Genomic DNA, 15,325 nt, shown 5'->3' on the forward strand with positions numbered 1-15,325 from the left:
ATTATCCAAGTTTGCTCCAATTTGAAATGCATAAAGAATGGGTTTATTTTATATTCTTGGGCCGGATGCAACCTCCTTCTCATGGACCAAACCAAGCGCAATTATAATTCAAGCCCAAAGCTCTCCTTATTATGGCCGCGTCCAGCCCAAGGTTCATAATACGTTATTTTATACATTCACTATTTTTTGTTACACAGTTAATATATCTATTGGGCCTGATCCAGCCCACAGAAGCCCATGAACCTAATCAAGGCATTAACGAACCATAGACCATTCAAACAACATTCTTTGGATTGTTAATATGAAGATCATCTTAATTCATAATACAACTTTGATGATCTCAAAATAATATTATTTTTTTAAAAATTAAAATCGTTTACCAATTTTCAAAAATAAGAGACCATTGAACTACACTGTAACAAAATACAATTACAAATCACAAATCACAAAATCTAGCCTATAGAATGATCATAAAATTGAATGATCAACATGGAGAAGAAATTAACTCATTAGTCTTTCTCTTTATGTATATATATACACACACATAATTAATGTTAAATCCATTTGATCAACATCTAATTCTCCAAACTTCTCTTGTGATGATGTTGATGATGTTTTGGAGAATTCCAATGAAGTCCATTACTAATAGACTGAGCCGAATTTTTCGGCAACTTCAACTTGTGCATGTGTCTATGGTGCTCTTTTTGCTCATCTTTTTTATGATTATCATCATCCTTACAGATGATCTCCGGTGCGGCTGTGTAAACAAACGGCCCGGCCGGGACATCAGCGAGCTTTAAGAGTGGCTCTAATGCTTCGACGACGTTCTTCATATCCGGCCTTGTTTTTGGTTTCCTACTCAAACATTGGTAAGCCACTTCAGCTGCCTTTTGAGCCCCCTTGAGTGAGTATTGCCCATCCATGCTAGGGTCCATTATTCGGTCTAGTTTTCGAACATCAGTTAAGTATGACTTTGCCCAATCCACAAGGTTTTGTTCTCGTGGAGGCCTATTCTTGTCTACTGATCTTCTTCCTGTTAGAAGCTCCAGTAAAACTACTCCATAACTATATACATCACTCTTTGCAGTGAGATGACCTAAAAGGGAAAAAAATACATGTATATATTATAATAAAATAAAATAATATTATATCAAAATTATATATATATATATATATGTATTAGTATTTTCTCTTGTAAATTACAGTCTAACTCTTCTTCTATATATATATATGTGATAGTTATTAGAACTTACCAGTCATGACATATTCAGGGGCTGCATATCCATGGGTGCCCATGACACGTGTGGAGACATGTGTGTCATCTCCTTGAGGACCATCTTTTGCTAAACCAAAATCTGATAGCTTTGCACTATAATCCTGAAAAGATTTATTTAAACGTTAAATTCATTGTTGTAAATTTGAACTCATGATCTAAATTTGACTTTGTACTTTGTACTTTGTACTTGTGAATATATTCTTGTGAACAAATAGTTTATATAAAATTATTTTATTTTATTTTTTTTAATACACCTTTATAAATAGAAAATAATTGCTATTATTACCATCTTAAAATTATAGTGTTAATGCACTCTTATAATTAAATTGCTATTTACTTTTATAAAAATTTATCAAAAATCCTCTCATCCTCTTCAATTCATATGTTTAAACATGATTTTAAGAAAGGCATGTAAGCAAACATTTATCTTAATTTTCTATATATGTATATATTTTAAAAAATTAATTTCTAGCTAAAATTATTTGGAACACTTAAATTTAGTGGTTGATGTTTGAGTGGCTAGGATATCATTGAGCTGGAATGAACTAAGATCATGTGCAATGAGGGGCCCAAACTGAGTAGGATTTGAGCAAGTGCTTTAATTACACTGCTAAGTGCTAATTAAAGAATACTCAACTTGAGATTACCACTCAAGTTCAATTATATTTGCCAAGTCCTTTAATTATCATCATCCACTTTGATTAGCCTAATGTTACTTATATTTTAAAGTTTAGCAAAAATAATTAACAATCATAAAATATCAAACAATTGATATAATAAATTTAAAAAGCAAAAATAAATTACCGAGTCTAGTAATATGTTGGATGCTTTAAAGTCACGATAAATTACTGGCTTCTCGGCCTCATGAAGAAATGCAAGCCCTTTTGCAGCTCCAACAGCAATCTTTAATCTCATTGACCATGTCAATGTATTGAAAAACCCTACATAAAAATCAATACATTTTAAACAATTAGTTTTTTTCCCAACTAAATAATAATAAAGAAATATTCAATTCAAACTGATTAGTTATGCAAAGTTAGCAAGTTTTTGGAATGTCAAAAAGTTGGCAAATTCTCTACTTGCCCCCCACTCCCCTTGCAATTTTATTCAAAAAAGTTAGTATGGTTGGTAAGAAGCCACACAATATTATAATCTTTCAAACAGAACAGTAAAAATAATTACTATCCAACTTGTGTTTTGCCACGGTATAAACACTTTATTTAAATATAATTAGCCATTTTTTTTTAAAAAAACAACTTCATATGAATCTCTCATAGAGAAATATTAGTGGTCAACAACCAATAAAACACAAGCTACTTGAAAGTGAAAGCATGCATGACAATGAACCCTTCCAACAAGATTAGGTATTTGGATACTTTGAACCATCAAAATCATAAGAATAATTAAGGAAAAAAAAAAAAATAAAACACACAACCATCCGTTTTTTCATTAATTAGAAACTTAATTAAAAATTAAAACCTACTCTTGAAAAGATGGTTCTCCAAACTCCCTCTTGACATGAACTCATACACAAGCATCCTGTGCTCATTTTCATAGCAATATCCAATCAACTTCACAAGATTTTGATGCCTCAGTTGTCCAAGAAATATAACTTCAGCCTAAAAATAAAAAAATAAAAACATTTTTAATTAAATATTATACATATATATATGTTCATGAATAAAATGAAATCATACTAATTAGAGTAGAATCCTTCAATAATAAATTTTTTTGGGCAATTACCTGCCATTCTTTAGGACCTTGAGCGCCATCTTGATCGAGAAGTTTAACGGCGACAGGCTGAGCTTTGAGACCGGGCTTCAATTTATCATCGATAAAGCCTTTATAGACGGGACCGAAACCACCTTCACCGATAAATTGGCTAGTGGAGAAGCCATTAGTGACAAGTTTGAGCTCTTGAAGGGTGAAGACATGGAGATTTGATCCTATGAGAGATATTGAGAGGTCTTCAGGGGAAAGCAATGAAGGAGAGTTGCTTATATCTGAGTATGAGAGTCTCCGGGGTGACAATGAATTGCCGGTGTGTTTTCTTGGTTTTGGTTGAGGACTAACATCTGAATTTCCAAAGCAACATAGGAGTTCCTTTAGTAAGGACTTTGGCATCTTGTTATAGTCCTTGTATTTAGGTATACTAAAAGGAGAAGGAGAAGGAGGAGATGGAGGATGAGAAGGAGGAGATGGATGATATAAATATAGGGATGAGTTGTGTGTTGCATGAGGATGATAGAAGGGAAATGTCTTTGATGACCCATTGACTTTTATTATAATATGAAAAGAGTTGGGGAAAGTTGGAAATGGAAAATGAATGAATATATATATATATTTTTATTATTTTTATATGTTCACGGTTTTTATTTGTTTAGTGAATTGTATTTTGTAGTTGTTGTAATGTATATATTTTTGTGTCATTAATGGAGTTGGAAGGATTGACTTTAGCCTTTTTGAGACTTTTGGTGTATCACTTTGTAGATATAATTATATAAAGCCAATAAATGTTATTTTACTTAACCTATTTAATTTTACTTATGTGTAAATTAAGATATATATGGCACTCCATTAGGCATTCAGTATTTGCTATAATTAATTAATTTAATTAAAAATTATATGGTATTATTGAACTCAAATTTTCTTCCCTTTCGTGATATTTTTGAAACCGTGTAATAAAATCAATTCCAAATGATGTATAAAACCAATATTTGAATTTTATTTGAATCTAATCATATTCTTTGGTTTAGTGATGCATATCCTTCTATAAAAAATAATAATTTTAATTTAAATTTTTTTTTAGGCCAATGAAAGCCCTTCTTATTAGAGTTTTAGAATTTATGAATTAAAAAGACTTAATCAATAAATAGACAAATTGGTAAAGCGTGTTAATTTGTTCTAATTAACATGATTAATTTCTTAAATAAAAGCATATAATTGGTTCATTGAATTTTTTCCTTTTGTTTATGTTAATCTTTGAACAAAAATAGTATAATTCCAAACAAGGTATGTAGTCAATGTTTGGAAAATATTTATTAAAAAATCAATGATATTGTTGCTAGAGTTCATGTAATATTAGCCAAGAAAGTGGTATGCAACACTGGCATATAGACAAATACATCAAGCAAAATCTGGCTACCAAAGCATACCAAATCAAGGTGTGGTTGGTGGGGCACATAGAATGGTAGCCTTTGATTATTGTGTTTTCATATATATAAGATTTATTTATTTATGGGCATAGGACTATGTCGATTGTGGTTAATCATGATTTAAACACATATCTTATTTATATTTAATATAAAAATTACATTTTAAATGATACATTATGAAAATAATCTCTAGTTTTTAGTTTGTTTTAAATAATTAATAACATAATAGTATTTTTTAAGGCCTATTTCTACGTTTCAAGAAAAGTTATTTTGAGCATCTAAAATAATTATATTTTATAATTTAAAATAAAAATTGCTCACAAAAAAAAATTCTCTTGATAATAAAAAAATTAAATCATGAAGTTTTTTTACTCATTAGTTTTGTGTAAGTTATGGATTCTAAACTAGTTTAGATAATGTACTAAAAGTTCTATAAAAGTTAGATTTGTTTATGTAGATGTTTTTTAATAATGAGCGACAAAGTGCCCTTTTTTTATATGTAATATAAACAGTCAGGACAAACGATCTGAAACCCCACGGATGTCAGATGTATATCGATATAAAAAAATCCCCGATGAATAGATATGACAAGAGTGAACAATACGGTCAGGGAGGGATTTAAACCCATGACCTCTCTCTTATACTTTGGTGTCATACCATTGGGCTATCCAATGGTTGACTAGAATAGATGTTTTTTGTATACATAAAAATTTAAACTCAAAACTATTTGCTTAAATAACCAAATTTTTACTGCTCAAATCAACACATTTAATTCCAACGTGTTTTTTAATATTGAAATAAATAATGTGGAGATTTTTTTTAAATATTATCAAAATAGTGATTAGATATATGTAAATATATAAGAGAGATGTTTAGGGAAAAGAGACATCTCAACATACATTGTGCACTAAAAGAAACAAAACATTGCTTGGTGATAAAGAAAACCTGAATATTGTCTTTTAATTTTTTTAATCATGGATTAATTTTCATGGTATTCTTCTGATGGCTTGAAGATTAAGGCTATGGAAGAATCTAAATCACTAGTAAATTGATTTTCTAGAACTTAGTCAGCAGCCTAACCTTCTTATTTCCTAGAACCCTCTAAGCTAAATGACAAAACTACACAGAGCTTCTATGACAAGAACATTGATAATTACAAGAAGAAACTTCTAAAAATTTTGCTTTAATTTTCATTGTTTTATTTTCATTAATTATACAAGAGAGACTTTGATGTTCATAACTTGGGAGAAAGGGTCCCATGTATTTAATCAAAAAGGGCCCCATATACTCAACCACTCCAAATTAATGTATCGATTGATCTTATGGTCCAATAAATCATGAATGTTTTCTAGAAACAAATGTTTATATATATATTATCATATTATTTATATATATGTGAATATTGGTATATCTTAACTGTATAATTTATGCAATAACGTTTATTAATTAATAATGCAAATAATATCTTTGTCCATTAACACCAGATCTCTTACGTAGAGCATTTATATCTTTTTGAGGAGACAGAGTTAGAATTTTAGTTCATCTAATTTGAAAGAACATATGTGTTAAGGTACTAAATCTACATGTGTGTTTATTTTTTATGTGATTTGTTTGCTTTGTTAAAAAAATAAAACATTAATCAACAATAAAATATAAAAATTAATCTAATATATATATAAGAGATACATAAAGCAATATCATAACATTAATTTCAAAATTATTGATAAAGATTCGAGAAGCTTTTTTTTATAAATAATAGAATGTTAAAATCTCAGCTTTAATTTGACGTAAGTGACTGGTAAAAGTCCATAAAATGCATATAATACAAATCTAATACTTTGATTAAAACTCAAATGAACATTGAAAAAAATTTTATTTGTACACTGTTTGGCTTTTGAAAATAAATAAAATAATATTAGGTCTCGGTATTAGGTTGAGGTTAGTGACATATAATAAAACCCTAATACTTGGATTAGGATAAGGGCGCTCAACTAATTTTTCAACCTTTTTCTATTTATTTATTTAAAGTAAGATAATTAATAACGTTTATTTATTTGGTTGCATTGAAGTGTTTGCCATGTCAAAAGTCAAAGTATAAGCTCTCTTTCTCCCCCTCATTTAGTGAAGAATAGTCAACGCGGTTCTAGTCAAAATGAGTGGGAAGTTCCAATGTTCCATGATATGTTAAGATATAACTTAGATATTTCCTTCTTGGAAATGGAGGGTAAATTTTTCCAATGAGCACCCAAGTTTGGTCTTATATCAGTTTGAGCACTAACTTTCAATTTGTATCAAAATGACCATAAAGTTTTAATTTTGTTTCTCCGATGAGCAATTGGGGGATTTTGGTTATAATTGAGTGGACGTTGAGTCGTAAATATGATGTAAACACATTGGAACCAAGTCGAGAACTATCCACATAATCAACCAGTTTGGAAAGGGATGAAGATAAGGAAGGGGAGGAAGGAAAGGGATGATGATGTGGTAGCCAATTAGGCTACGTGTATAAGTTGATGATGTGGACATGTCTTTCGAGTTGGTTCCTGTGTGTCCACATCATATTTACGGCTTTCACGTCAATCGATGATAACCGGAATCCCCAAATTGCCTCATCGGGAGAAACAAAATTAAAACTTTGTGCTCATTTTGATACAAATTGAAAGTTAGTGCTCAAATTGATATAAGGCCAAACTTAAGTACTCACTTGAAAAATTTTCCCTGGAAATGGATTACAAGTTTACAACCATCTCACATCCCATTAATCAATAAATTATTATCTCTCTTTAGTTACATATATATAAAGTTGAGAGCTTCCTTTTGTCTCTTTGCTCTCATTGGTTTGTGTTAATACTAGTTTACTGCCACTATATCATGATTAATATGCTGAAACTTCTTCAATATATATATATATATCATAGTGGATAGTCAACTCAGGACAACAAATGTACGTTATTTATAATTAGAGCATTGTGATTAATTAAGAACCACATGTATTTATAGTTAGTTAATTGTGTCATGATTTCATATGATATTGGATTGGTGTTAAGTGCAATAATATAACTCAAAGTTTTTGAGGTAAATTACAAATACTAAAAACAGTACCATAGTCCCACATGGTGCTTATTCTTAAGCTTATTTAGTTTATGAATTTGTTCCCATTTATTAAAATTTAGAAACCGTGTAATTTTTATTTTTCTTTTTTTATTACTTTTTAAAAAAAGTTTTTCAACAACTCTAGCAGACATCATATATATATATATATATATATAAATCCTTAAATGGTACTTGCTTTTAATTACTCCACTTTATTCTCTCAATTCATACTTCAAGATCTCTTGGTGATTTTCAATGTGTGAAATAAGAGATTTTCTTGTGACTTTATACTTTACCATCTCTGAATAATATATATATACATATATGATTAAGTTTGGTTAGCTTTATCACCATATATAGACACACCTTAATTAATTAATTTCTAAGAAGCAATAAAAATGTTTACAACGTTTGAGTGCTTTACAGCATGTACATGGACTAGATTATTTTGAATTAGCAAAGATTTCCCACCCAATATATTCAAAGATAACATATCTCTTCTTGTTATTTCTCTAGTCTTAAACACATAACTATCTTTTCTATTCTTCTCCATTACTTATTACCATCTTTTCTATTCTTCTCCATTACTTATTTCTATTCTTCTCCATTACTTATTACCATCTTTTCTGTTCTTCTCCATTACTTATTACCATCTTTTCTGTTCTCCTTCATTTGTCTTCCTATATATCTTGTTCAACATGCATATATATATGAGTGCTTTGAATAAAATAATGACCGATCGAAAAGCCGAAAAATATATGTCAAAAGACAAAGTCACAACTATAATTAATCTTGCAAAGAACTTGACAATCAATGTAAGAAGAAATTTTACATTCAAAAAGTTACTCCTTGATCTCTTCTTTGGTTGGTGCAGTCTAAGTCATGTGTTCTACTTAGCATACTTCTTCAAGTTTATGCATAAATATGTGAAAACTTTATAAAAGAGAACAACTCATAATTACTCAATACTCATCAAATATTAACATCTTTTATATGTCAAAAGAGATTGCTCAAATGGAATGGAATGGAATGTTTCCAAAATTAAAAAGATGAAGAAGATGAGACTTTTGAGTGCTAAGTTGTGGTTGATATTCCAAGTGATACTATATCATGAAAACTACTGATTCTTTGATGACATCATCCAACCATTTCTTCAATGTAGTCCATCCAATTCACATCTCTATGGACTTATTCCCTTTTCATTTTCCCACCAACCTCCATGACAAAATCAGTCATTAGATATATATACACTTCTTCACATTGCTTTTGATTCAAGAAAATCTAATTATTTGATTAAATTTACTTTTGATTATTATTATATTAAAAATGAATAAAAACATAATTTATTGGAACAAAACAGCGATATAAAATATAGAACATGATATAAAGTAAAAAGCAGTTCTAACAATAGTTGAGGGAGTCACAATCAAGACAATATATATATATATATCTCTATTAAAGAAACTAAAAAAAAACCTTAACAAAAAAGGAAATTAATATATGAGAAATACCCCCAACTGATCGGACAACGTCAATATCATAAAATACAATATGTAAAACACTCTTACTACTCGTCCCAAAAGAGGTAGAGTCTGCTCACGGAATTAAGATCTAGAAGTCTTATAAAGTTGAGATTTTTTTATTAAAGGGGTCGCCACTTTACTTTTAATTTTAAGTTATGATGTACAATGTAATTTAGAGATAATAACGTGTAAATACAAGTTGAATCATGTCTATATCACATAAACTCTATGGTTTATATATATATATATATATATATATATCAATGAAAAATTTAATTATGTGATCATCAATGAAGGTAATTAAATAATGATGTAAATATAGGATTAATATTGTCTTCATCAGTGGGGTCCTAACTTTTAACCATCACTGTCTCGGTGGCTATATAAGTCTAAAAATAACAATATTAATAATTATTATTAAAATAAAAGATAAATCACTTCATTATGATAATGAAATAGATTATAATGTGAAGTAAAATCTAGAAAGCAGCCACTTAAATAATATCAAATACTAAATGGGACCATTAGAACAAACATCACATCTTCTTTTCTGATTTTTCTAAAGGCCGTGCAATAATTTTCTATATACTTTTAATTGGGTCCTTAGTCTACCATCATTCATTCATTTCCTATATGATATGGTTTCAAACCAAAGTTTGGGCCTTTTCGGAGTCACGGTCAACCCTATAACCATTATTTAAATTTTTTTAAAATCTATTTTAATGGAAAAAAATTTAAATCTCATTATCCATATTTTATTTATGAGATTTTAAGTTTAACTTGAACTCATTGTAAATAATGAATAAAGTAGTTTTTTTTGTCGAATCAAAATGTTTTTTTAATAAAAATAAATAAATTATTCAAATATGTCAACATTAAACAGTGATAAAAGTAGAAAAAAATACAAAATTATATTAAACAAAAATATAAGCCGAAAGAAATAGATTGCAACTACAAAAAGTAATTGTGCAATATCACAAAACAGAAGAAAGAAGAATGATAGATTGAGATTCCAAATTTTGATAATATAGAAAATTCGATCAACCATAGTTGCTGAAATGGGACCGTTACTTAAAGAATGCTATCGTTTGGTTATTAGCATATGGACTTCTATTGATACTAGAACAGATGCATAGAAAAATTGAGGCATCATTTGATCGTGGCAATAGAGTCCACTCTACCTTGAATCCTAGGCCCGAAACCAAAATATTGTCACAAATTTTATATATATAATGATGATAATATTTTAAGGAGAAAGGGTTATCCTCCTTTGAGGGTCAAATGGGTTGTTAGGCAAAAGGATCACTCAAGAGGTCTGTACCTATTCTCTTTATCCAAGTTTGTCTGCCAATTGTTACAAGTCCTCCCTTGACTTTGAGATGATGTCTTGTAGTTATTCCCTTTTAATTTTAATTTTAATTTTAATTTTTTTTTTAAAGGTGTAGTCCACCATTGAGATCATCATCTTTAGATTAAAAGCTTCAAACTCCTTAATTTCTGAAATAATGAAAATGTTTGAACATTATGACAAGATAATTTATCCATATTTTACTAACCTCCATTCATCAACATTTTCATATTTGGGGGTTTTATACACTTTTGCAATGATAAGAGACACAGATCCATTGGGCCTTGATTTCACGGGCTTAAAAAGGCCCATGAATCTTCCAGCCCATTTAATAGTAACATCAATGACGATTCGGGTATTAGTTTACCTTTAAGATCCGGCCCATCATATCAGGCAAATTGAACTAGCATCCGTACCGATCTCGAGGCCAATCAACGGTTGAGATTCATCATCTCTTGGAGAAACCCTATGTCCTGTTCGTATATAAACGCATCTCTCCCGAGAGCTTCATTTCCCGTTTCAAGCTCGATCCTCCGAGCAGCGGCGGCGGCGGCGGGAGCAGCGGCGGCGATTGGAGGAGATGACGACAAGGTTCAGGAAGAACAGGAAGAAGAGAGGCCATGTGAGCGCCGGCCATGGCAGGATCGGGAAGCATCGGAAGCATCCTGGAGGTAGAGGTAACGCCGGAGGCATGCACCACCATCGCATCCTCTTCGATAAGTATCATCCTGGCTACTTCGGCAAGGTCGGCATGAGGTACTTCCATCGCCTTCGGAACAAGTTCCACCGTCCCATCCTCAATCTCGATCGCATCTGGTCACTTGTCCCTGAGGACGTCGCTGCCAAGGCGGACGCTGCTTCTGGGTCTGCTCCCGATGGTGGATGTCTCCCAGTTTGGTTACTTCAAGGTGCTGGGAAAGGGGAGGCTGCCGGAGGGTAAGCCCGTGGTTGTGAAGGCGAAGCTCGTGTCGAAGATTGCTGAGAAGAAGATCAAGGAGGCTGGTGGTGCCGTCGTCCTCACTGCTTGATCTGCAGGTTCTATTGCTTTTGATTTAATTTGTGTTTCCTTTTTTGAGATAAAAGTTGAGGTTTTTGATACTGCGTGGTTTCAAACTTTAATCTGATCTTTTAGCTTTTGATGCATGCTACGAACATTGGAATTTATGGTTTTGATTACTGTGATTTGGCATCATCTCTATTGATCATAGTGATTGTTTTACTTTATTGCGTTGTGGAATGGTATTTGTTACAATGTTTAATTCTTAAAAATGGTTAAAAATGTGAGCTTTTGGATTATACCAGCCATTGGTATTGATCGTAGGTATATTGGAAAACTTCAGTTTGTGTTTGATTGCTGTATCTTTCTTTTTACTTAGTAGAAAGAGTTTAATTATCTTAGATTAAGTTTGAGTAGAAAAATGTTGGTATTTGAAATTTCATTTTTTTACTGAATTGAGTGAGGATTAGAAATTTAGATTAGCAATATGTGACACAGTAATGGTAATACCAAGGAATGTTTGTAGGAATTTAATAGAGACTTCACTGTCTTTCATGTTCATAGTTTTAACTAATAAAGCTGTGTGCATATTAAAACTGTCTTTAGGAAGGTCTAAGGAACATTAGAGTTGGCATTGGTGATAAAGAAGATTGAACATGGTTGACATGTTTTGATTATTCACTTTTCATTGAAGAATTGAACCATAATAAACCTTGTTCTTTTGCTAATTAATTAGTTAACACTGACACTAGATACATTTAGCTGAAATTTTCCCATCTTGTGTGTTTGTACTTTGTAACTAATGAGGCTGTGTTCAAATTAAATCTGATTTTAGTATGGATCGGAGTAGTTCTAAGGAACATTAGAGTTGTCATTGGTGATAAAGAAGAACAACTTAGATGAAAATTACGAAAGTTAGATGTGAACATAGTTAACATGTTTTGACTATTCATTTTTCATTGAACTACAATAAACCTTGTCCTTTTGGTAATTGGTTAACGCTAACACTAGATAAGTTTAGTTGAAATTTGCCCATCTTGTGTGTTCATATTTTGTAACTAATGAGGTTGTGTTCATATTAAATCTGATTTTAGTAAGGATTGGAGTCGTTTTAAGGAACATCAGAGTTGCCATGGGTGATAAAGAAGATCAATTTCAATGAAAACTTAGAAATCTAGATGTGAACATATTTGACATGGTTTGACTATTCATTTTTGTTTAGTTGAAATTTGCCCATCTTGTATATCTTTACTTTGAAGCAAAGAAGGCTTTTTGTGGTTAGTGTTAGTTTTCAAGGAACAATTAAGTTGCAATTAGTGATAAAGAAGAGCTATATATGTTGATGTAACAAAAATTGAGGAAGCTAGATAGTACATATCATTGTAGTTTTCAGGTAACAAAAATTGGTCATCATGGACATGTTTTGATCATGCTACACTACATAATACATGCCATTGTGGTTTTCAGGTAAAAAAAACAGGGCTCTAATTTTATGAAAATGTCTGGAAGATGAAGTTCTGAATTTGTTAATTCTTGATATGAATGTTAATTGATATAGATTGGTAGCAAGCTCTCCTTTTCCAAAGATTTCTTTGCAGCACATATTCACTATATTCACTATTGTCTGGAAGTTGTTTTTATTTGTTTATTTATGGTGGGATTATTTTATTGATCCTTAAATGCAGGTGTGTTGAAATTTTTTAAAAAATTGCTTTGTGGTTTTGATGGCTTTCCTTTACCATTGGAACCAAACTGAAATTTCTGTTGTGTTTAGTGATTTGTTTATTTATTTTTATTTGAGGTTATAAAATCGAAATTAAATTAATTGAAAATTTGGTTCGGCTATAACTGATTATAACTAAACAACTTTAGAGAAATGTTATTAGGAATTGAATTTCACTAGTGGATAAATTTGAAGTTGCAAACTCTTTATTTATAAAGAGAAAACAAATGCTCTCAAAAAATATCTACTCTCTTCTTTCTATTTTTTTCACTCACTTGATGTGTTGTGAGAGTTTCATCTCTTGTCTATTATAGGCGAGAGTTGGATGAGATTAAAGAGGTTAACTGATTAACATTAAATTAACTCACATAATCTTGTCTTAATCTAACAGCCGCTATCATTAACACATGTACACACTTTCATCTTCACCATCATCATCATCATCAAAATTAACAAGATGTCCCTCTCTTCTAAGTATATATCATCATTCTTTTTACCATTCCATGCCGCGTCTATTCTTTAATATTGTGACTATAAAAAATTCATCCTTTCCACTCTTGGCGACTCTCATGACTCCCCTACTTTTGTTGAATTTGCTCAAACGTATGTATATATTTATAATTTGTTCAAACGTGTGTATGTATTTATAAGCCTTGCATAATAAACAGATGCTTGTTTAGGGGTGTTAACGAGTCCCGCCCCCATCCCCGTTGGTGGTGGGAATGGGGATTCCCAGTCCCCTAATTTTCTAACGGGGAAATTGCTTCTCTGTCCCCGTCCTCACGGGGATCCTCAAGGAGATTCTCCATTTGCAAACATTGATATTACATTTTAGTAATTTACTTATAAATTTTATTTTTTTAAAAAATAAATTTAATACCAATACATCTGAAAAAAATAAAATAAAAATAAAAAACACTATATTCAAATAAAAAACACTATTGAATATAGGATACATACATGAAAACTACTTAGAGCTCAATAAATTTGTCAAACCAATATATATAAAAAAACTTATATATATATATATATATATATCAAAATAGTTTTCAATATAGATTCAAAATATTCATGTAAGCATGTGGTATGGTACAATCTAAAATTAAAGTTATTTGTATCCTTATTTAGCCCTTTGAATTTTTAAATATTGAGAAAAAATTATATATAAGAATCAACGGAGGAGATAAACAAAAGCGTTGATGAAAATAATCTCAACCTAATCAGGTTCACAAATGAGAGGGGACTTTCATATATAAAAATTTGTAATCAATTATAAGATTTCTAATTCTTCATATATATATATATATATATATATACATATGTATGAATGTGTTTTCTTCTCTATTTCCAAAATTTAGAGATCTGAGCTGGGAAGAATTCCAAACAAAATGTACGGAATTATCCGACAGGCAATTTTGATCATGCATGAACAACACATAAATATGCAAATACAAACTCACCAATGCACCTAATTCCAATCCTCAGATGACACTAAATAAAAATCTTAAGACAATTGAATTCAGTACGTAGGAAGGATCAATTAAAACATGTTGAAATGTCTTTGGGAAGGATTGGATATCATGAGGATTGAAAATGGTACAAAAGAAAACAAAAATGGCCTCAGTGAGATATAATACCAAATCAATAAATCAGAAAAAAGCTATAATGCGAATTAATTAAATTAATTAATAAATAACTGCCACATAATTAATTATGTGATGTTTGATGGTTTGTTTAGTTAGCCCACGTATCAAACATGTTATCAATTCCTAGGAAAAATCAGGATACATGGATGATTAGTTAGCCCATGCATCAACAATGGGATTTTTGAAGAAAAAGGGCTCTAAGAGCAAGAGCTAATTATTAAAAAAAAAAACAAAAACAAAAGAGTGGCCCAATAGGTATATAAACAGTAAGAGTAATATAAAAGGAGAAAACAAAGAACACACTAAGATTCAACAACAAATCCATCATTGGATGGTTAGTTAGCCCATGCCACATTAATGGGTTTAGGGTTTAGATTGCATGGATGGTTAGTTAACCCATGCATCATAAATGGGTTTAATTAGGGTTTAGGTTGATTGATGGTTAGTTAGCCCATGTATCAAACGAGTAGGCACAAATCTTATGAAATATTATGAGATAATTTAACTTTAAAAATAAAAAACCCCTCCAAATAACTACATTTCTTCTCTATATAAAGATATCAA

General features: G+C 30.6%; 2 protein-coding genes across 2 annotated transcripts; one reads left to right on the forward strand and one right to left on the reverse strand.

Moving 5' to 3' along the window:
• Window positions 1-380: 380 nt before the first annotated feature.
• Window positions 381-3,475, reverse strand: LOC120263756 (serine/threonine-protein kinase RIPK-like). The gene is made up of 5 exons (XM_039271730.1): window positions 3,020-3,475; window positions 2,760-2,895; window positions 2,081-2,217; window positions 1,254-1,377; window positions 381-1,096 (listed from the first exon to the last, which is right to left on the reverse strand). The coding sequence occupies exons 1-5, from the start codon at window positions 3,398-3,400 to the stop codon at window positions 576-578; spliced, it is 1,299 nt and encodes a 432-aa protein (XP_039127664.1). The 5' UTR covers window positions 3,401-3,475; the 3' UTR covers window positions 381-575.
• Window positions 3,476-10,887: 7,412 nt separating this feature from the next.
• Window positions 10,888-11,614, forward strand: LOC120263008 (60S ribosomal protein L27a-3-like). Its single transcript, XM_039270933.1, is given in 2 exon segments — window positions 10,888-11,257; window positions 11,259-11,614. Coding segments are annotated over 2 exon segments (447 nt in total). The 5' UTR covers window positions 10,888-10,975; the 3' UTR covers window positions 11,424-11,614.
• The last annotated feature ends 3,711 nt before the right edge of the window (window positions 11,615-15,325 follow it).

Source organism: Dioscorea cayenensis, chromosome 6 (genome assembly GCF_009730915.1).
Source record: "Dioscorea cayenensis subsp. rotundata cultivar TDr96_F1 chromosome 6, TDr96_F1_v2_PseudoChromosome.rev07_lg8_w22 25.fasta, whole genome shotgun sequence".
Lineage (NCBI taxonomy): Eukaryota > Viridiplantae > Streptophyta > Magnoliopsida > Dioscoreales > Dioscoreaceae > Dioscorea > Dioscorea cayenensis.

What these genes read in the sequence shown, in the direction of transcription:
- LOC120263756 (XM_039271730.1), bottom strand. Translation starts at nt 3,400, where the DNA reads ATGCCAAAGTCCTTACTAAAGGAACTCCTATGTTGCTTTGGAAATTCA. An exon ending in GGAGAACCATCTTTTCAAGA is followed by an intron (nt 2,218 to 2,759) that starts GTAGGTTTTAAT and finishes ATTTTTATGTAG; the next exon opens with GGTTTTTCAATACATTGACA. An exon ending in CCAACATATTACTAGACTCG is followed by an intron (nt 1,378 to 2,080) that starts GTAATTTATTTT and finishes AAATCTTTTCAG; the next exon opens with GATTATAGTGCAAAGCTATC.